The sequence below is a fragment of the Pristiophorus japonicus genome, chromosome 26 (assembly GCF_044704955.1).
Source record: "Pristiophorus japonicus isolate sPriJap1 chromosome 26, sPriJap1.hap1, whole genome shotgun sequence".
In the NCBI taxonomy this organism is placed as follows: Eukaryota; Metazoa; Chordata; class Chondrichthyes; family Pristiophoridae; genus Pristiophorus; species Pristiophorus japonicus.
Genome location: NC_092002.1, coordinates 276,674 through 299,985, shown reverse-complemented (window position 1 = coordinate 299,985; position 23,312 = coordinate 276,674). Strand labels below are relative to the sequence as shown.

The following is a 23,312-nucleotide window of genomic DNA, read 5'->3' as shown; positions in this document are numbered from 1 at the left end:
CAGCGATTGGCTCGCCCCTGTGTCGACCTCCATCGCAACTGGAACACCGTTGATTTCTACTTCAATTTTCTACGGGTAACTCTCGGTGGAGCAGGTAAACACTCTGTACACCTCTTCCAGGGGCTGAGCTGCCTCATAGACTCTCTCTTCGTCTTCATCAGGGTGATCGGCCAAATCTTCAGTGACTCTGTGAGTAAAGTTTCTTCTACATATCTGCTGGAGAAGACCTTTAATTTTGCAGCCTTTGCAGGTATAGTCTCTGTATCGGCACTAGTGGGCCCTGTGATTTCCTCCACAGCGCCAGCACGGGGCTAGCCGGTTGGCCCCATGTGGCGGACTCAGAGTTGCGGGACTCTGGGCAGCAGCCTTGCCTCTGAAAGGCACCATTTGGTTCACTGTACTCGTCAGGTTAGAATCCTGGGGGGGTGGCGAGTCATCATCATCTTGGAATCGCAGGCCGAGGCCATGAATGCCTGGCTCACTTTAATTGCCTTCTGCAGGGTGACTGTAGTGTCCACAGAGAGCAGCTTGTGGAGGAGGCCCTCGTGGCCGATTCCGATAACGAAGATGTCCCTTAGTGCTTTGGTGAGGTGGTCGCCAAAATCACATGGTGCCGCCAATCGTCTTAGGTCTGCAGAATATTTTGCAATTTCTTGGCCTTCGGGCCGCCGGTGGGTGTCGAACTGGTGTCTGGCTGTGTGGATGCCCCCTTTAGATTTGAGCTATTCCTGTATTATTGTTACGAGCTCCACGTACATTTTGGTTGTCATCTTCGTTGGGGCTGGCAGGTCCCTGATGAGGCCATGGACAGTGGGCCCATAACTGCTGAGCAGGATGGCTCTGCACTTATCTGCCATGAGGTCGGTGTGTCTCCAGCCAGGTCGTTCGCGATGAAGTAGTGTTCGAGCCTTTCCAAAAGGCCTCCCAATCTTCTCCATCAGCGAATTGTTGAAAGTTGCTTAGGTTAGCCATATTGCGCGTGGAAATTCGTAATCTCGTCGCCAGTTGTCATATATGTAAGGACTCTATTAATGACTCCATGAGGTAAGGGTATAGTAGTGACCTTAGTCCGTTTATTGCAGCTCCTTGAGTGAGGACACCAAGAGGTGAGCTCCCTTTTATACTGGGTTACCTGCAGTGTGCAGGTGACCCTTAGGTCTCCAGCAGTAGCACCCTCTGGTGGTACAGGTATGGTGTATACAATGTGAAGATACATTCAGTGGTCCAGTGTTACAGTACGTACATTATACATACACAACAACCCTCTCTTTGATGAGATTCTCCTTTTTAATTTTCAGAGATCCTACTCCCTGATACTGGAAGCCTGGGTTGCTGATAACGATTCAGGTAAGGACCATGCTTTGTTATCTTCAGCAGTGTGGGAAGGAGTCTACAGTCCACCTTGCAGTGTTCCCACTTACCAGGGAGGAATTATCATGGACTTGACCCAAAGTTCATCAGAGTGCAGGGCATCACCGAGATTATGAAATGGCAAGTTTTGCTTTTAAAGCCTGTAGATTGTAGGTAGAGGGAGGGAGTTGAGGATTACCAGGAAAGAGTGCATTAGACTGGGAGGCTGTGCAATTAATTGAGGGCGGAGGGAAAGAGAAATTTAGAATTTAGGGAGAATAAGAAAGCAAAGGTGCAAAGTACTGATTGTAGTCATATTGATAAAAAGAGAGATGAGAAGGGGTGCAAGGGAGGAAGAGGAATTGTCCATTAGGTTACAGACCTGTGTTAATGGGCCCCATTCCACCCCACCCCAGCCCATCTCCCACTGACCAGACCAGCCCACCCCAGCCCCAGCCCATCTCTCACAGACCAGCCCACTCCAGCTCAGCCCATCTCCCAAGACCACCTCTCCCACCCACCACACCCCAAGCTCCTCAGCCTCCTGCCCTTGCTGAAAGTTTTAGTTGTGTATTTTGTCCCCTTCACTCACTGAACAGTTAATCCATTGTGTGTTTAATCTCTGATCAAAGGATTTGCTGCAGCTTTGTATTGACATCAGAGATTCTGAATGGAGTGGAACAGCGTCACGAACTCTGATAGGAGCATCGCTCGGATTACAAGTTAAACATCACCCCTGCCATTTAATTAAATGCCCTGAACCAAAGCAGAGTGGTGAAGTTAGACCACCTGGTACAATATCCCGGTCCGATCCCATCTTGTCTGCTCTCCTGGGTCTTCCCGCTGCCCCTCTTGTGGGTATCTGGCTTTTAATTGTTTCTTTTCCCTAATAGGCCTCAGGATCTTGTGTCTACAGGTTTCCCTGGGTCCCTGCCTCCCTCTCACTCTCTAAGCTGCTTCCTGTCTTTTATCAGATTGAACCCCAGGTTGCTCCTTTCACAATCTCTTTGCTTCACTTGGATCTCTGCAATGTCTCTCCACTTGCTCTCTAGGCTCCATTTCTTCACTGACCTGAATCTCACCATTTCCCCAGGGATTGTGAATTGACCCTTGCTCTCCCCTCCCTGACCTTGCTCCTCTCCGATCTCTGCTTCTCCCTCGGTTACTATCTCCAGATTGCACTCTCCTCTCAGTGCCTCGCTCTCGCTCTCTGCAGTAGGTGTCTCTGTTCATGAGGAAATGCTTCACTTGAGCCCTTTTTGCTGAAACGGCCAGAGGAGTCCCATTGTACTGACTGATGATGGTGAGGTAACCTTGCTGTGTTAAAGAATCAAGCTCGCGAGCCTTGAGTGGGCTACACCTGACGGCGGTCTCAGATTGGAATTGCAGCTAACACTAATGCAAGGGTTTAACATTCCATTTCAGAGCATTATGTTAGACACTGTACATTCATTTCCTGAATCTGCATTCAAATCCATCCCAGAAAGTCTCCTGCCTTCAAAATGCTCTTTTGAAGAGTAATTGCAACCCAGTGATTTGGTGATGTGGGCAAAGTATATTATTATCTGGACTGTATTCATCAAATTAGTAACCTCACTGTGAGGCCACAGGGGCTAAATTCGATAGCCACCGAAAACGGCCGTGGGTATCGTGATGCGCGATTAATCCGCACCCTTTGCTTCTGATGCAGGCAACACACAAACTTCGTGCTGCCTGCTAATTATAATGATTGGAGCATTGAGACAGTACAAAATGTGTTGAGTGGCTGAGCATCCCTGGGGCCAAGTTCATGCAAGGCTAGCATCACTTAAAGCCAGCCTGCGCCTCTTAAAGCCAGCCTACACCTCTTAAAGCCAGTCTGCACTACTTAAAAGTTAGGTGCATTCCAACTGGAGCAGGTGCTGGATTGTGAAATGAGGCTGACCTGCAAGAACACTGACTAATGGCGCAACTGGGGAGATTCCATTTTGGAACTGAAACAACATGCGCTATGGAGCCAAATTTAGCGGTCCACATGTCTCCGTGGTGCAGTAAGAGGTGTTTGAGAGTGAGGGAGAATTATTCTGCATCTAGGAACATAGGAACTGCTGGATGAAAAAAAACCATCGACATCGCCTTCTACTATCCTGGTAGTCGATGATATAACGATGATGGAATTATTGACTAATCATGGCAAACAGTCTCTATCAATGAGTCTACAACAGACCCAGACTGAGGCGAGGAAAACTTCAGTGGTAGAGAGATTTGGGAACTATAAGTTCAAAGTCACCTGTTCCTCCACAGGGTGTGTCTCAAATTACTCACCTACTGTATCTCCAAATATTATCATCTCACTCTTTTTGGACCTGACTTGGGAGTGTTTGATGCTGAAAGTGTTCCATTCCCAACACTACTCTTTCCCCATCTTGTCGAGGTCAGTGTAGTTTTGCTGCTTATTTTACCCACCCTGTGTCACAGGCAGCCAGCGGTTGATTGAGAGGATCACTCACTCTGGAATGGTCAATCCTGGAGACCAGTGGCAACACCGACGGCACCATGGCCGAACCGCGCATATTGACTACAACATCCGCGTCCGGTGTGATGAGAATTACTACGGTGTGAGCTGCAATAAGCTATGCCGACCCCGCGATGATTTCTTTGGCCACTACACCTGTGATCCGATGGGAAACAAAGTCTGTGTGGAAGGTTGGATCGGCACACAGTGCACGCAAGGTAGGAGGCCTTTGGGGACCACCTTTAGCACACACCAAAGTTGGACAAAACTGGTTTGGAGTGATCTAAAATGAACGGGTAACAATTGAAACTGGGAGACTCGTGGCGGTAACGTTATCATTTCAGAGATGTTATTGCATTATATATAATTGGGACATCCTGACGATGTGAAAAGTGCTAAAAATAACTGGAAGTTCTTTTTGTTTGTGTAATTATTTTAGGTTCCCTGGTGAGTTCAAACTGGCATCGAAGCCAGGCCAGATTCAGCAGGGTTTATACTGGAGCAAGCTTGGGCCGTGCCACGAAATGTTGCACTGTTTACTCAGAATGACTTTGGACATAATCTTAGTGCAGGTTTTGGACTGTATCCAGTTATTGAGACCTGCTTCTAGCTGTCCTGTCAACTCCGCACCAGCCTGTGAATAGTGTGTGTGCACCGGGACAGTGTTTTCCAACATGGAGATGGAGATATTGGGGCCTATAATTCAGTGAGGGCTTTCAGTATGTGCGAGATAGACATTGCTGGCTGATGCTTCCAATATGAGAAAACACTTAAAGATCACCAGTTACTGATGAGGTAAACTATTCTACCATCCAAAGTAATAGACCTACATCCTTCCATCACCTTATCTGACTCTACAATGAGTATCTGTCTGTTTTTGCCTCCTCTACCCTTTGTCCCAGCATCAAACATTCTTTCTGTGAGGAAGGTTTATTAACCGTTGACCATTCATCAGTTTTAGATTATGTCCCCTGTTCTATTATGCTGGTTTAACTTGAAATAGGGCCCTTATTAAACTAATAGATGCCATTTAAGGATTTGTATACTTCTGAGCTTTCCCTTTCAATCATCTCTCAATCGTTCCCTCGATCATTTTATTTATACATGATTTCGATAGCATTTTTCATGACTGCAGGATGTCCCAATGCACTTTATAGCCAATGAAGTACTTTTGAGGTATAGTCACTGTTATAAAGTAGGAAATGTGGTCGCCACCTCATGCACAGCAAGCTTCCACAAACAATAATGCGATAAATGACCAAATAATATGTTTTAGTGATGTTGGTTGAGGGATACATACTGGCCAGGACACAGAGTGAACTCCCCTGCTCTTCTTCCAATAGTGCCTTGAGAAAGCAGACAGGGCTTTGGTTTAACACCTCAACCAAAAGACAAACGCCCGAAATCTTGCGCACCTACCATTTTTGAAGTGTTTTCACCGCCGCGTTGGATGAGGTGCCCTCTTTCGCGAAATTCAGCTCCTTGTCGGTTTTTTTTGAAGCGGACCGGAAGTCAGTGATAAAGAGGGTGGGAGTGAGGCAGTGAGCAGCAGATCGCCAACAAGAGGGGTGGAGCAGTGATGACGTCACCATGTCGCAGAGCCGCTGCGAGCTCTGCCAAAATTCTAGTTCGGTCCATTGGGCCACCAGGGAGGCTGAACTTGAGGGCATAATTGGCCGGCTGATCTTGAAGTTGGCCGGTAAAACTGATAAAATGGTGGCCGCGGCAGTGGACTCTCGCCTTTAATGGCCGCTGCACGGCCAAGTCTAACATATAGATAACAAGGAGCACCGACAGAAAAAGCTGTCAGGGGCACCACTCGGTGGATTGAGGCTGAATTTGGTTGGCGGTGAGGGAGATTGGTGGTGCGCCCTTTGATGATGCACTCGGGACCGGTCAGCAGTGGTGTGGCGGAAGTGCGAACCGCCGGAAAATCCACCAAGGTGAATTTCACTCGCGCCGGCCGTTCAAACACAAATCGGCGGCCACTGCACTCCGCCACTTTCTGGCAGGAAGAGGCCTTTTTGGAATTACATCTGCATGCACTGATCCAATAACCACGCCCACTTTACCTGAAGATTACAGTTGGTCTTCTCTCTCTCTCTGCCAAACCAAAAGGGAAAACAGATTAAGGTTATTGTGTAGACCCTTTGCCAGGAATACTGCCTGGCTGTCTCTGCTCTTTGAGTGGCAGAAACCTGCTCGGAACCATATTTCAGGCACAAGTTAATGCCTCTTGTACTGAACTGACAACTGAATATCTCGCGCTGCAGATTTGTCCAATGATAGCTCCGTGTAGGAGAAGTCAGAGGAAATCAATACAAATCCTCGCTGCTTGCCTTCGTGCAGTGATGTGTACAGACGATTGCCTTGGAGATCAGAATCTCTAGATCTAATAATAACATCCCACCAAGGACAACATTCTTGTATGGATCTTTTTGTTGTGTGTTAGGAAGTAAAGTAAACATGTTTTAATTGGATGCTGAAATTGGATAGCAAGAATCTAGAAAGCGAATCTGTAAGACAGAGGAAACAGGGTTTAGTAAGTAATAAGCAAGGTGGTCTTCCTGTGCTAAATGGTATGTGTTGTGTCTTGAATAAAGAATCTGACCAGATACTGTAAGCTTAAAGTAATGTGTGACCATAGTCCTTTATTACAGGTCTCCAGAGTGCCTCTCCAGCCTGTGAGACCTCCTTATGTACTGGTGCTCCCAACGGATTGTGGGATCCCTTGGGACTCCAGGGGATGAGCCCTCTGGTGGTTAAACAAGGTATTTACAGGTTTACACATATAACTGTATATACTTTAATGCAAGGAGTATAGCGAATAAGCCAGATGAGCTAAGAGCACAGGAAGACACTGGGAGTATGACATGATAGCCATTACAGAAACATGGTTGAAAGAGGGGCAGGTTTGGCAGATCAATATTCCTGGTTACAAGATTTTTAGACAAGATAGAGAGGGGGGTAAAATGGGAGGGGGGTGGGGGGTGGCTGGCATTGTGGTACTGATTAAAGAAACTATTACAGCAGTGAGGAGGGATATTATGTTAGAGGGATCATCAAATTAATCCATATGGGTCTAATTGAAAAATAAAAAAAGGGCGATCAAACTGCTGGGCATGTATTATAGACCCCCAAGCAGTGGGAGGGAGATAGAGGAGCAAATATGTAGGCAAATTGCTTGAAGTCCAAAAACCATAGGGTAGTAATAGGGGATTTTAACTATCCTTGCGGTACCCCACTAGTCACTGCCTGCCATTCTGAAAAGTACCCATTTACTCCGACTCTTTGCTTCCTGTCTGCCAACCAGTTCTCAATCCATGTCAGCACACTACCCCCAATCCCATGTGCTTTAACTTTTCACATTAATCTCTTGTATGGGACCTTGTTGAAAGCCTTCTGAAAGTCCAAAAACACCACATCAACTGGTTCTCCCTTGTCCATTCTACTGGAAACATCCTCAAAAAATTCCAGAAGATTTGTCAAGCATGATTTCCCTTTCACAAATCCATGCTGACTTGGACTTATCATGTCACCTCTTTCCAAATGCGCTGCTATGATATCCTTAATAATTGATTCCATCATTTTACCCACTACCGATGTCAGGCTGACCGGTCTATAATACGCTGTTTTCTCTCTCCCTCCTTTTTTAAAAAGTGGGGTTACATTGGCTACCATCCACTCCATAGGAACTGATCCAGAGTCTATGGAATGTTAGAAAATAACTGTCAATGCATCTGCTATTTCCAAGGCCACCTCCTTAAGTACTCTGGGATGCAGACCATCAGGCCCTGGGGATTTATCGGCCTTCAATCCCATCAATTTCCCCAACACAATTTCCCGACTAATAAGGATTTTCCTCAGTTCCTCCTTCTTGCTAGACCCTCTGACCCCTTTTATATCCGGAAGGTTGTTTGTGTCCTCCTTAGTGAATACCGAACCAAAGTACTTGTTCAATTGGTCTGCCATTTCTTTGTTCCCCGTTATGACTTCCCCTGATTCTGACTGCAGGGGACCTACGTTTATTAGCAGCTTTGAAAGTAGATAAGTCCCCAGGCACGGATAAAATGCATCCCAGGCTGTTGAGCGAAGTAAAAGAGGAAATAGCAGAGGCCTTGACCATCATTTTCCAGTCCTCTTTGGATCTGGGCATGGAGCTGGAGGATTGGAGAACTGCTAATGTAGTACCCTTGTTTAAGAAGGGACAAAGGGATAGGCCGAGTAATTACAGGCCTGTCAGCCTAACCTCAGTGTGGGAAAATTATTGGAAAAAATCCTGAAAGATAGGTTAAATCTGCATTTGGAAAGGCAAGGATTAATCAGGGACAGTCAATATGGATTTGTTAAGGGAAGATCGTGTCTAACTAATCTGATTGAATTTTTTGAGGAGGTAACCAGGAGGGAATGAGGGTAGTGAGTACGATGTAGTATATATGGACTTTAGCAAAGCTTTTGATAAGTTCCCACATGGTAGACTGGTCATGAAGGTTAAAGGCCATGGGATACAGGGCAAAGTGGCAAGTTGGATCCAAAATTGGCTTGGAGGTAGGAAGCAAAGGGTAATGGTTGATGGATGTTTTTGTGACTTAAAGGATGTTTCCAGTGGGGTTCCGCAGGGCTCAGTACTGGGTCCCTTGCTTTTTGTGGTATATATCAACGATTTAGATTTGAATATCGGGAGTAAGATTAAGAAGTTCGCAGACGACACTAAAATTGGCTGTGTGGTTGATAATGAAGAGGAAAGTCATGGGCTGCAGGAGGATATCAATCTACTGGTCAGGTGGGCAGAGCAGTGGCAAATGGAATTTAATTCAGAGAAGTGTGAGGTGATGCACTTTGGGAGGGCTAATAAGGAAAGGGTATACACATTAAGCGGTAGGTCACTTGATAGTGTAGATGAACAAAGGGACCTTGGAGTGCTTGTCCACAGATCCCTGAAAGTAGCAGGCCAGGTGGAGAAGGTGGTTAAGAAGGCATACGGAATGCTTGCCTTTATTGGCTGAGGCATAGAATATAAGAGCAGGGGGGTTATGCTTAAATTGTATAATACTTTGGTTAGGCCACAGCTGGAGTACTGCGTACATCGTATTATAGGAAAGACATGATTGCACTAGAGAGGGTGCAGAGGAGATTTAATACGATGCTGCCTGGAATGGAGAATCTTAGTTATGAGGACAGATTGGATAGGCTGGGTTTGTTCTCATTGGAACAGAGGAGGTTGAGAGGAGACCTCATTGAGGTGTACAAAATATTGAGGGGCCTGAACATAGTGGATAGTAAGGGTCTATTTCCATTGGTGAAAGGGGCTATTACGAGGGGGTATAGTTTTAAGGTGGTGGTGGCAGGTTTAGAGGAGATTTGAGGGGGGGCTTCTTTATGCAGAGGGTTGTGGGGATCTGGAACTCGCTGCCTGGAAGAGTGGTGGATGCAGAAACCCTCACCAGTTTTAAGAGTTGGTTGGATGAGCCCTTAAAGTGTAGTAACCTGCAGGGTTACGGACCTCGAGCTGGTAATTGGGATTAGACTGGATGACCTTTTTGTTGGTTGGGCGTAGATATAATGGTAAGTACTGCAGGGAATCGAATACGGCCAGGGTGATCTCCTGGATTAGTGTCGATCGCCTGGATGGGTTGGGAGAGGAATTTTCCCAGATTTTTTTCTCCCTAAATTGGCCTGGGTTGTTATCTGGTTTTTGCCTCTCCCAAGAGATCACATGGCTCCAGTTGGGGAGGAGTGTAGAATGTTTCAGTGTAAGGGGTGTCGCAGTTGTGTGAGGCAGACTGGTTGGGCTGGGTGCTCTTTGCCTTTCCGTCATTGTTCATAGGTTTATATGTAACCTTTAGGGCTGCTGACTGAGGGAGCGTTACACTGTGGGAGGGGCAGTACTGAGGGAATGTTGCACTGTGGGAGGGGTAGTACTGAGGAAATGCCACACTGTCGGAGGGGCAGTACTGAGGGAACGCTGCATTGTCGGAGGGGCAGTACCCGGTTGTTCACTCAAACAGCATCACCAAAAATAGATTAACAGGTTATTCAGCTCCAACATTGCTGTCTGCAAATTTGATGCCACATCTACCCATCTAATGATGTAATTTGTTATTCATTGTATGTGAAGTGATTTGGGATATTTGAGAGATGTCGTACGTGTCAATTCTGCTCTTTGTCTTTCCTTCCTGGTGAATAAGCCAAAGGTGTGACGCTCACTCGGGGTAACAGATTTCAGCACCAGCTGATAATTGTACAGGCCTCTTCCTGGACAAGGGAGTAGAGGTCCCTTCAATGGATCTGCTTGGGCTAGGAGCTGACGGGACTTCATACGAGCTGACCAAGAGTTGAGCCAAAGTTGAATTGCCCCCCATGTGGCAGCAGCAGAATTTAAGTGTCAAGCTTGCTGTGTGCGGGGCAATTGTGAGCACAGACTGTGTGTCCCAACACTCTGTGGTGTATTGTCCCTCGCAGCCTTTCAGCAACAAGCTAGTTGGGATAGTGACCTATAGTGACCTTTAACAAAATAATTTGTAGTTGATGCTGATGTGAGGTGCAAGGAATGCTGGGAATACCCTAGCAGCCAGCTGCCATTCTATCGTTATTGCGATCTGATCACTAACTTTGGTTGCTTTTTTTTAGCGGTGTGTAAACAAGGTTGCCATGGGACCCGAGGCTACTGTGAAGAACCTGGACAATGCAAGTGAGGAGCTATTTTCAATTTTCATTTTTTTGCCATGACCATCATGCTTGCTAAAACTGAGAGTCACAGGCACGTCTCTCATTTGCTCTCCTGAAGGTGCTGACGTGCTGGTCTGGCTCCAGAGCCTCAGCCTGGGTCACCTGTGACTAAATTACGGGCCATTCAGCCCAACTGGTTCATGCTAATGTTTATGCTCCACACAAGCCTCCTGACCCCCTACTTCCTTTCGCCCTATCAGCATAGCCTTTCTCCCTCATTCCCCTTAAATGCATCTCAGTCACACCTGAGTTCAACACTCTCACCACTCTCTGGGTAAAGAATTTTCACCTGAATTCCCGACTGGATTTATTAATGACTATCCTTTATTCATGGCCTCTAGTTCTGCACTCCCCAACAAATGGATACATTTACCCCATCAAACCATTTCATAATTTTAAAGACCTCTATTAGATCAGCCCTTAGTTTCCTCCGTTCTAGAGCCTGTTTAATCTTTCGTGTTAGGTATAACCTCAGTTCTGGTTTCATTCTTGTCAATCTTTTTTTTCTTCACCATCGCCTCTATATCCTTTTAATAATAATGGAGACCAGATCTGTGCACAGTGCTCCAAGTGTGGTCTAACCAAGGTTCTATACAAGTTGAACATGACTTTCCTGTTTTTCAAGTCTGTGAACCCCAGTGCTTTGTTTGTAGTTCTAATGGCCTTATTAACCTGCGTCTCTACTGTTAATGATTTGTATATCTGTAGCCCGAGATTCCTCGGTTCCTCTGCCCCATTCAGTCTCTTATTTTCCAAGGTGTATGTGGCCTCTTTATTTCTCCTACCAAATTGCACCACCTCTCACTATATTGAACAATTTCCCAATTACACGCCCCTTCTGCAAGATTATTAATATCTTATATTTTGTCGCAGTCCCCCTCTATAATAACTATAACCCCAATTTTGAAATTGTATTTCTGAATCCTGAGTCAAATGTAAATGGTGAACAACAGATGTCCCAATACTGATCCTGTGGAACATCGCTTCCCACTGTTTGCCAGTCTGAGTAGCTGCCCTTATCTCGACTCTCTGTTTCCTGTTTTGTAGCCAGCTAGCTCTCCATTCTGCTCCTTGTCCCTGACTCCACATGTTCTGACCTTAGGCAGCAGACTATGTGGTACCTTATCGAAGGCTTTTTGAAAATCCAAGTATATTACATCTTCTACATTACCCTTATCTACTCTCTCTGTTAATTCTTCAAAGAATTCAATAAGGTAGGGTAAGCATTACTATTTCTTTTGAAATCCATGCTGACTATTATTATATTTTTGGTTTCTAGATGTCTTGCTATTACACCTTTGAGCAAAAATTTCTTTATCTTTCCTACTGCACGTTAAGCTAAATGGTCTATAGTTCGCTGGACTTGTTCCGTCTCCTTTTTATATATAGGAATCAGATTCGCTGTCTGCCAGTCCTCTGGCACTATTCCCTTCTCTAATGAATGTTTATAAATACATTTTAGTGCCTCTGCTATCTTTTGCCTAGCTTCTTTAAAAATGTGCGGATGCAATCCATTCAGAGAAGAGGTTTTATCCTCTCTAAGTTTGACTAGTTTATCAATTATCTCCCGCTTTCTATCTTAAATGTCTTCATATCTTCAATTGTCATGTCCACCATGTTAATCTTCCTGAGACTAAGGGAGGCAAAGTAATTATTCAATCTTTCTGTCAGTTCACTGTCATTACCTGTGAGGTTAGCATGTGAATCCCTTCATAGCCCTGTCCCTAACCTAACTTGAAAATGTAATTTCATAGTTGTTCTTAGTTTCCTGATCATTTGTTGATTTCTTTCCTAACCTCTTCATATTCCCTTTTGTCATCCTCTCCTTTGTTGTCTCTGAGCTCAGTGCCTGCCTTGTTCTTCACTTTCACTTTTACCCTTATCTCTTTATTCATCCATGGTCTTTCATTATTGGCTAGTTTGCTCGTGTTTTTAAGCAGAATATATTTCTCCTGAACTCTCTTGATCACCGTTTTAAATATTCCCCATTGCTGTTCTATCTGTGTATGTTTTCTAGTTCCATTCTCATTCCCACAATCGATTACTTAGGTCTTTCTTACTTTTGTCTTTTTCAATAATTATTTTAAATCTTATTATGTTGTGCTCACTATTGCCGAGATGCTGCCCTACATTTATTGCTCTTATCTGCTCTGCTTCATTTCCCATTACTGTCCAGCATACTGAGTAAGAGTAATGGTACAGTGAGGGTTTTATGGAGAGAATTCCTGAATGTTGGAGAGTGGCGGCTGAATCATCATAGGCAGTCCCTCGGAATCGAGGAAGACTTGCTTCCATCTAAAAGTAAGTTTACAGGTGACTGAACAGTCCAATACAGGAATTACAGTCTCTGTCACAGGTGGGACAGATAGTGGTTGAGGGAAGGGGAGGGTGGGACTGGTTTGCCATACACTCCTTCCGCTGCCTGCGCTTGGTTTCTGCATGCTCTCGGCGACGAGACTCGAGGTGCTCAGCACCCTCCCAGATGCTCTTCCTTCACTTAGGGCGGTCTTTGGCCAGAGTCATTGGGGATGTTGCAAGGAGGCTTTGAGGGTGCCCTTGAAACGTTTCCTCTGCCCACCTGGGGCTCGCTTGCCGTGTAGGAGTTCCGAGTAGAGCGCTTGCTTTGGGAGTCTTGTGTCGGGCGTGTGAACGATGTGGCCCGCCAATACTGTACCATCAATGCTCTCTTCCGCTCTCTTATCTGTCTCACTTGTTCGCTTTCTTTTTCTTTTTTTTCTCTTTTATCTCCTTCGTTCTCCTTTCTCTTTTATCTCCTCCTCGCTCTCTTTCTCTGTCTGTCTGTCTGTCTCTCTGTCTCTCTTTCTCTCTCTGATCTCTCTCTGATCTCTCTCGCTCTCTCTCTCTGATCTCTCTCGCTCTCGCTCTGATCTCTCTCTCTCTGGCACTCTGATCTCTCTCTCTTGCTCTCTGATCTCTCTCTGTCTCTCTGTCTCTCTGTCTCTCTGTCTCTGTGCTGGGGACCTGTGGAATGTTTCCATTTTGTTTGTTTCCATCAGAGGGATTGTGGTCCGTGCAGGAATTACTGTTCAGAGGGAACCAGGAGAGAAGCAGGCAGAGACAGCCATGGGTTCGAGTGTGAAACCACGGACAATGAGGCTAGACATGGTGTTGTTTCTGGTCCGAAGCCAAATCTCTATCCACTCTGAGGAAATGGGCCTGGAACTGAATTGCCAATGATTTCCTCTGTTGCATCGGTCACCCCTGGTGGGATAAGACCCTCAATAATTCACTGTCTTCAGTTCCTGCAGCTTTCTGCCTTGTTTGGACAGCCCTAGTAAGGGATACTGCTTTTCAATCTGTTCCTTGGAGGAAAGCAAACTGTGTGACCAAGCTCCTCGTGTTGGTCAGTACATGGCTGAAGCTGGGATCGCAGTGAGATGAGCCCTTGTGTAGCTCACGTTATGTGAAGACTTTCAAAATGATCCCAAGTTTTTCTGGTTGCTCAGTCTCTCTGAATTGTTTGCCAGACACTATTCACGCCATGCATTTCTCCCTTCTGTCGTGGAGGTGATGCCAAGGTACATTTCCAGGAATTGACAAAGTATCCATTATTAATGGCACCTTCGACAATATGTCAGTGGGATATAGAAGGCAACAGAGCTGAGATGATCCTGATCGCCCCTCCATTCCCCACACACATCGAGTCTGTCGCACAGATACAGCCCAATAGGCCCAACGGCTCCGTGCCGGGATTTATGCTCCACACCCCTCTCCATCTCACCCCATAAACATATCCTATTCCTTTCTCCCTCATGTGTTTATATCTAGCTTCCCCTTGCTATTCATCTCAGTCACACTTTGTCATTGGGAGTTCCACATTCTCACCACTCTCTGGTCAAGGAGTTTCTCCTCAATTCCCCATTGGATTTATTAGTGACTATCTTGTATTTATGGCCCCTAGATTTTGGTCTCAGCCACAAGTGGAAACATCTTCTCTACGATTACTCTAGCAAACCCTTTCGTAATCTTAAAGACCTCTATCAGGTCACCCCTTCATCCTTTTCTTTTCCAGAGAGACGAGCCCAGCCTGTTCGATCATTCCTGATTGGTAAAACCTCTCCCTTACTGATACCGTTCCCGTAAATCTATTTGCACCTTCTCCAGTGCCTCTATGGAGCTTGGGATTGTCTAGTCTAATTGGCTGAGCCACAATGGGCTCGACTGTACGAGGTGATTGCTGATTGGCTCTTTATAAAGAAAGAATGGCTGCCTCTATCTCCCTCGTCCCATCCTCCTCCTCCCCACAGGGTCAGGGAGATGCCCCACACCAGTGTCCTTGGCAATACTGGCAACAAAATGCTGTCAGCTGATCCACTGGCACTGTTGCTCCCAAGACCCCACTGCGTAAAGTTGGGAGCAAGTTGGTTTGGTAGGTTCTTATCGGAAGTGCCGAGAAAGATAATGTTGGCCCGAGTTCGAGTGACGATGAAGTAGTTCAGTAAGTAGGATGGAAGGTTTGGGTTTGGCAGATGTGGGTGAGGTGAGGTGAGGAGTTCCATAGTGCCGAGGTCCTGGGGAGGAATGAGTTAGAGTACCAGGCTGCTCAATACTGGGAAAGCAACAGAGGTTGGGGCTAGATGGGTAAGATGGGAAATGTGTGAGAAAAGTTTGGAGGAACATGACTGCACACGGCCAACCCCTGTACCCTTCAGGCAGGAAGAGTGACGGAAACCACCCATGACCATGAAACGGGATCACCACCACCCCAAAACCAATTCACATCAAACCCTTACAGCCAGCAGATAAGAGACTTTCATCCCATTGGTCATCCCAGATCTCGGAGGTGAAAGTTCAGCGCCTACCACACCCAATCCACGCTACAGTTCGTACAATATCTCTCTCCATCATTGAAACACTTGATAAGTTGTGTTTTTTAAGAAAACTTATTTTTGGCCTGTCGTTTCTGTTGTGTTGCCTCCTCCTCGGATTCTGAGAGTGGAGTTTGCTCTGCGTTTTACCAGAAATCTTCTGCTCCTACAGGTGTCAGTACGGTTGGCAAGGGCTCCTGTGCAATGCCTGCATTCTCTTCCCAGGCTGCATCCATGGAACATGCTCCGAGCCCTGGAAGTGTGACTGCGAGACTAACTGGGGCGGCCTGCTCTGCGACAAAGGTACAACACCTGATGTGGGTAAAGGTGCAAGGGTGGGCAGGAGGGCTTTAGCCAGTGGTCTATCCCCTGACGGTCACTGCCTGACTGCACCATTTGCTGGTGCTGGGCTCTGCAGGCAGCAAGTTCCCAAGTTCCTTTGTGGCCGGTGCTGAGAGGATTATTTCAGTTGGAGTAACTATTGATCTGGGTGCTCAGCCTCTTGTCTCAGGGGTCCCACTTAGTAATGTAGGGCTGGACATCCAGGGAGCGCGCGGGGCGGGGGTTGGGTGGGTGTGGGAGGGGGGTTGTGGGTGAATGGCGGGGGAGGGAGGGGGCTGTATGGGAGGGGGTGGTGAGGTGGGTGCAGGGCGGGTAGGAGGGTGCGGGGGGTGCAGAGGGAGCAGGGGGTGGGGTGGGTGCAAGAAGGGTATGTGTGCGGGGGGGATGCGCGGAGGGTGGGGTGTGCATGCGGGGCGCGGGGGGGGCAGGGGGTGGGAAGGGGGTGTGTGTGGGGGAGAGGGGTGCAGGGGTTAGGAGTGTGGGGGGTGTGCGGGAGGGGGTGCAGGGGGTCGGGGTGTGGAGGAGTGGGTGTGGGGAGGGTGGGAGAAAGGGGTGCAAGGGTTGGGAGCATGGGGGATGTGAGTGTGGGGGGAGGGGGGCGCAGGCGTTGGGAGCGTGGGGGGTGTGGGTGCGGGGGAGGGGGTGTGGGGGGGTCGGAGTGTGGGTGCAGGGGAGAGGGTGCGGGGGGTCGGAGTGTGGGTGCGGGGGAGGGGGTGCGGGGGGTCGGAGTGTGGGGGGTGCGGGGGAGGGGGTGCAGGGGGTCGGAGTGTGGGGGAAGTCTGCGTAGTGGGTCAGTGGCTATTTAACTCGGTCACTGCATTGCCCGATGGTTCCTGGTTTTCCTGGCCAATTAGCATCAGTGGCGTGACGATGATGACCCGCATGACGCCATTTTAACTGCAGTATTTAAAGGGACATTCCAAGCATGCAATTGGACAGAGTTTGGAGTTGGGAGTCAGAGCAGGAAGTGACTGAATGGCGTCCAGAGGTCAAAGACCGTGCCTCGGTTCAGCGACGCCTCCCTGAACGTGCTGCTGAGTGCTGTGAGGATCCGGAGGCATATACTGTTCCCTAGCGACGGGAGCAAGAAGCCAATTGGGGAGGTTGGAGGTGGCATGAGATCAGCAACAGGAGCGTGGTGCCAAGGATTCATTGCAGGAAGCAGTTCCGTGACCCTAAGCATGGCAGGAAATGCGAGAGGAAGGCACGTTTACCTACATACTGATACGCTATACCCCAACCCCCTCACTCTGCCTTCTCAAGCCAACTGGAGCACATCACTCCTCACACCAACATACCTAGCAGGTACACCATCCCTCTTTGTGTATTCTTCACATCCCCATCTGTCCATCCACTATTGATACTCACCCTCATCCTTGTACAATGTCATAGTCACCCTCAACAAATGCTCTCCATCCATCCATTCAGCACATTATTCTCATTCGTCAGTTTCTTCTTTCCCTCCTTGCAGGAGAAGAGAGCACAGACACGAGGGAGAGGCAGAGACCGGAGGTGACCCTCTAGCCATTTCACAGCTACAGGTGCAGATGAGCAGACACTGGAAATCCATGAATTCTCGGCATGCCTGGCCGTTGGAAATGAGGAGATGCACGGCCTTCCAGCTACCTGGTGACACAATTAAATATCAGACAGCTACATGGCATACAGCAAGTAAAATATGATAGTAACTTCAAACATTCTTACCTTGACAGTACTCATTCATGCCTTTTATCTCTCTGAGCCGTCACACATCCTGCAGGAGGTGGCTGAAGTTACTGCCGACTCCTCCGACAAGGTCACTCCCTGTGAGGGTGCACCATCACAGGACTCATGCAGACCATGCACCGGCTCAGATACTTGCACTTGGGTGGGACCAGCAAGGCTGATAGTTGGTTTTCGCCCGGTGAGACATACATCACAAGTGAGCAAAGGGCAGATGGTGGTGACGAGGACAGCAGTGGGAAGTCCACGCTGGAGAGCACAGGTCGCTCCAAGTCCTGTTCAGCTCGACGCAGCAGCAGAGAATATGCGATGTACTCCAGGCATTCCAGCTGTATACTGCACATGCACAGCGATTGGTCTCAAGCATGAGGAGTACAATGTCACAGGCCTTGGCGATGCTGTCTTCATCCATGGAGAGCGTGGCCACCTGCACTGAGCAGAATAAGATAAATGATGCCCTAGTCTTGGCCATTCATCACCCCAATAAGGAACAGAAAAGTCATCTCCAGCTCATTGCTAGCAGGGAAATGCGGTCGAGCCGTGAGAGGTTTGATGGGGAAAGGGGACGTGAAAGTGGGGACTTAGCCCCAAGTGCTTCCACTTCTCACCTGTTGCCGTACCCCCCCCCCCACACCTCACACCCCCTCAGTCAGTACACCCCACCACACATCCCTCACACCCCCCCACCCCCTCAGTCAGTACTCCCCACACCCCCTCACAGTACCCCACACCCCCTCAGTCAGTACACCCCACCACACACCCCTCACCCCCCCCCCACCCCCCCTCACCCCCTCAGTCAGTACCCCACATGCTGCCTTGTGTCCCGATGGCCGAGTCTACCCCTGGTGCAGGTGAAGCAGTCTATGGCGGGGTCCCCACAGACGTCAGGCAAGAACATCTCCGCAGTCAGACCAAGGATTGAGCATCCTGCTCACACCACAGGTTGCACCACATTGAAGTGCTGGGAAAAGCAAGAGTAAAGATTTTTAGTTGCACAAGGTTTATGCACTGTGTTACAATGTTAGAATGTTACGTTTCTGTTTATTATGTGAGCTACATAAATATTACTGTTTTGCGCCACTTTCTTGTCTTGCCCAATCTTGGCTGCTGGCTTGCAAGTGGCCTTTGCAGTTGTGCACTCCGTACACCTGTAACATCGCCTGTCTCTGCCCCTGCCTCAACTCATCTGCTCTCCTCCTTTAAGACGTTCCTTTGACCCAGCTTTTGGTCACCTGCCCTAATTTCTTCTGATGTGGCTTGGTGTCAAATTCATTTTTCTTTTGTCATAATCCTCCTGTGAAGCACCTTGGGAAGTTTTAATGTGTTAAAGGCTCTGTATAAATACAAGTTGTTTTGTTGTAGGCAACAGGAGGCACGGCCACCGATGGTGGAGTGATTATAATCAGGGATGTTCAGGAGGGCAGAATTAGAGGAACACAGACATCTCGGAGAGTTGTGAGGCTGAAGGAGATTACAGAGATAGGGAGGGGCGAGGTCATGGAGGGCTTTGTAAACAAGGGTGAGCATTTTGAAATCGAGGTGTTGCTTAACCGGCAGCCAATGTAGGTGAGCGGGACTTGGTGCGAGTTAGGACATGGGGCAGCGAGCACAGGGGGTGATGGGTGAGTGGGACTCGGTGCGAGTTTGGACACGAGTTTTGCATCACCTCTAGTTTACGTAGGGTAGAATGTGGGCGGCCAGCCGGGGTGTGTTGGAAGAGTTACGTCTAGCGGTAACAAAGGCATGGATAAGAACATAAGAACATAAGAATTAGGAACAGGAGTAGGCCATCTAGCCCCTCAACAAGATCACGGCTGATCTGGCCATGGACTCAGCTCCACTTGCCCGCCCGCTCCCCATAACCCTTAATGCCCTTATTGGTTAAAAATCTATCTATCTGTGACTTGAATACATTCAATGAGCTAGCCTCAACTGCTTCCTTGGGCAGAGAATTCCACAGATTCACAACCCTCTGGGAGAAGAAATTCCTTTTCAACTCGGTTTTAAATTGGCTCCCCCGTATTTTGAGGCTGTGCCCCCTAGTTCTAGTCTCCCCGACCAGTGGAAACAACCTCTCTGCCTCTATCTTGTCTATCCCTTTCATTATTTTAAATGTTTCTGTAAGATCACCCCTCATCCTTCTGAACTCCAACGAGTAAAGACCCAGTCTATTCAATCTATCATCATAAGGTAACCCCCTCATCTCTGGAATCAGCCCAGTGTATCGTATCTGTACCCCCTCCAAGGCTAGTATATCCTTCCTTAAGTAAGGTGACCAAAACTGCACGCAGTACTCCAGGTGCGGCCTCACCAATACCCTATACAGTTGCAGAAGGACCTCCCTGCTTTTGTACTCCATCCCTCTCGCAATGAAGGCCAACATTCCATTCGCCTTCCTGATTACCTGCTGCACCTGCAAACTAATTTTTGGGATTCATGCACAAGGAAGCCGCCTCGGGGAAATCCCCTCCGTGCCTTTCAGTTCCGCGCGGAGGGGTTTCCTGTACGGGCTGCTCCTGCACACCCTCAACTTTGCCATCCTCGCCGGCCGTCCGGATACGCCATGGCGTACCATCTTGCCGTCCGGAGGAGGCGGGGGTCCCCGATGGAGGGCACTCTACGCAGGGGTCCTCCCACTATTCATCGGGGACTTGGCCTGGAGGGTGGTGCACGGAGCAGTGCCGTGCAACAAATTTTTAAGCCGGTTCACGGACTCCCAGGCCGCCTGCAATTTCTGCGGTCTGGAAGAGTCCGTGTTCCATGTTTTTATGAAATGCACAAGGTTGCAGCCCCTGTTTTATTATTTGAAGGGGCTGCTCCTGAAATTCTGGCTGCACTTCAGTCCCAATCTCCTGATCTTTGGGCACCCTGTGCGGAGGGGAGCGGGTAGGTCCGAAGGCCTCCTCGTAGGACTGCTCCTGGGCACGGCCAAGGGTGCCATCAGCCGGTCCAGGCAGCGGGCGGTCGAGGGGGTCGTTCAACCTGACTGCCTGCCTCTCTTCCGCTCTTACATCCGGTCCAGGGTGTCCTTGGAGATGGAGCACGCGGTGTCCACCGGTACGCTCGCGGCCTTCCGCGAGAGGTGGGCACCGGAGGGACTGGAGTGCATCATCACGCCCGGCAACCAAATTTTAATTTGATTTTACGTTTTTAAGTTTAATTTGTTTTAATTGCCGGTGCTTTTAGTGTCCCCCTTCCCTTTTATAGGGGGCACTGGGGAAAATTGTGATTTTAGTGCCCAAAAAAAAAAACCAAAAAAAGAAAAACACAAAAAAAAACCAAAAAAAAGGGGGAAAAAAAAGGGCCTTGTAAATGTCTGGAGTGTCACCCAGGTCGGGTGGCACCGTTTAATGTTTTTTTTGTTTTGCAGATGAACTCCAAAAAGAGTTTCATGCACAAGGACCTCCAGGTCCCTCTGCACCGCAGCATGTTGTAATTTCTCCCCATTCAAGTAGTATTCCCTTTTTTTGTTTTTTTTCCCAAGGTGGATGACCTCACACTTTCCAACATTGTATTCCATCTGCCAAACCTTAGCCCATTCGCTTAACCTATCTAAATCTCTTTGCAGCCTCTCTGTGTCCTCTACACAACCCGCTTTCCCACTAATCTTTGTGTCATCTGCAAATTTTGTTACAACACACTCTGTCCCCTCTTACAGGTCATCTATGTATATTGTAAACAGTTGTAGTCCCAGCACCGATCCCTGTGGCACACCACTAACCACCGATTTCCGGACCCATTTATCCCGACTCCCTGCTTTCTGTTAGCCAGCCAATTCTCGATCCATGCTAATACATTTCCACTGACCCCGCGTACCTTTATCTTCTGCAGTAACCTTTTGTGTGGCACCTTATCGAATGCCTTTTGAAAATCTAAATACACCACATCCATCGGTACACTTCTATCCACCATGCTCGTTATATCCTCAAAGAATTCCAGTAAATTAGTAAAACATGATTTTCCCTTCATGAATCCATGCTGCGTCTGCTTGATTGCACTATTCTTATCTAGATGTCCCGCTATTTCTTCCTTAATGATAGTTTCAAGCATTTTCCCCACTACAGATGTTAAACTAACTGGCCTATAGTTACCTGCCTTTTGTCTGCCCCCTTTTTTAAACAGAGGCGTTAAATTAGCTGCTTTCCAATCCGCTGGTACCTCCCCAGAGTCCAGAGAATTTGGTCGATTATAACGAATGCATCTGCTATAACTTCCGCCATCTCTCTTAATACCCTGGGATGCATTTCATCAGGACCAGGGGACTTGTCTACCTTGAGTCCCATTAGCCTGTCCAGCATTACCCCCCTAGTGATAGTGATTGTCTCCAGGTCCTCCCTTCCCACATTCCTGTGACCAGCAATTTCTGGCATGGTTTCTGTGTCTTCCACTGTGAAGACCGAAGCAAAATAATTGTTTAAGGTCTCAGCCATTTCTACATTTCCCATTATTAAATCCCCCTTCTCATCTTCTAAGGGACCAACATTTACTTTAGTCACTCTTTTCCGTTTTATATATCTGTAAAAGCTTTTTCTATCCGTTTTTATGTTTTGCACAAGTTTACCTTCGTAATCTATCTTTCCTTTCTTTATTGCTTTCTTAGTCATTCTTTGCTGTCGTTTAAAATTTTCCCAATCTTCTATTTTCCCACTAACCTTGGCCATCTTATACGCATTGGTTTTTAATTTGATACTCTCCTTTATTTCCCTGGTTATCCACGGCTGGTTATTCCTTCTCTTACCGCCCTTCTTTTTCATTGGAATATATTTTTGTTGAGCACTATGAAAGAGCTCCTTAAAAGTCCTCCACTGTTCCTCAATTGTGCCACCGTTTAGTCTGTGTTTCCAGTCTACTTTAGCCAACTTTGCCCTCATCCCACTGTAGTCCCCTTTGTTTAAGTATAGTATGCTCGTTTGAGACACTACTTCCTCACCCTCAATCTGTATTACAAATTCAACCATACTGTGATCACTCATTCCGAGGGGATCTTTTACTAGGAGATCGTTTATTATTCCTGTCTCATTACAGAGGACCAGATCTAAGATAGCTTGCTCCCTTTGTAGGTTCTGTAACATACTGTTCTAAGAAACAATCCCGTATGCATTCTATGAATTCCTCCTCCAGGCTACCCCGTGCGATTTGAGTTGACCAATCGATATGTAGGTTAAAATACCCCATGATTACTGCCGTTCCTTTTTCACATGCCTCCATTATTCCCTTGATTATTGCCCGCCCCACCGTGAAGTTATTATTTGGGGGCCTATAAACTACGCCCACCAGTGACTTTTTCCCCTTACTATCTCTAATCTCCACGCACAATGATTCAACATTTTGTTCATTAGAGCCAATATCATCTCTCACAACTGCCCTGATATCATCCTTTATTAACAGAGCTACCCCATCTCCTTTCCCTTCTTGTCTATCTTTCCGAATTGTCAGATATCCCTGTATGTTTAATTCCCAGTCTTGGCCACCCTGCAACCACGTTTCTGTAATGGCCACCAAATCATACCCATTTGTAATGATTTGTGCCGTCAACTCATTTACTTTATTTCGAATGCTGCGTGCGTTTAGGTAGAGTGTTTTAATACTAGTTTTTAATCCATGATTTTTAGTTTTGACCCCTCCTGCAGCCCCTTTACATTCAGTGGCCCTTTTTGTTTTTTGCCTTGGGTTTCTCTGCCCTCCAATTTTACTCATCTCCTTTCTGTCTTTTGCTTTTGTCTCCTTTTTGTTTCCCTCTGTCTCCCTGCATTGGTTCCCATCCCCCTGCCACATTAGTTTAACTCCTCCCCAACAGCACTAGCAAACATCCCCCTAGGACATTGGTTCTGGTCCTGCCTAGGTGC

The 23,312-nt window shown here is 47.5% G+C and overlaps 1 protein-coding gene across 1 annotated transcript in view; it reads left to right on the top strand.

Annotated features, from left to right (window-relative positions):
• Positions 1-23,312, top strand: part of LOC139239018 (protein jagged-1-like) — a 75,199-nt gene that overhangs the window by 25,261 nt on the left and 26,626 nt on the right. Inside the window, exons 3-6 of the mRNA XM_070867519.1 lie at positions 1,299-1,347; positions 3,808-4,062; positions 10,475-10,535; positions 15,575-15,705. Coding sequence (XP_070723620.1) covers positions 1,299-1,347; positions 3,808-4,062; positions 10,475-10,535; positions 15,575-15,705 — 496 coding nt within the window. The remainder of the gene's footprint in view (positions 1-1,298; positions 1,348-3,807; positions 4,063-10,474; positions 10,536-15,574; positions 15,706-23,312) is intronic.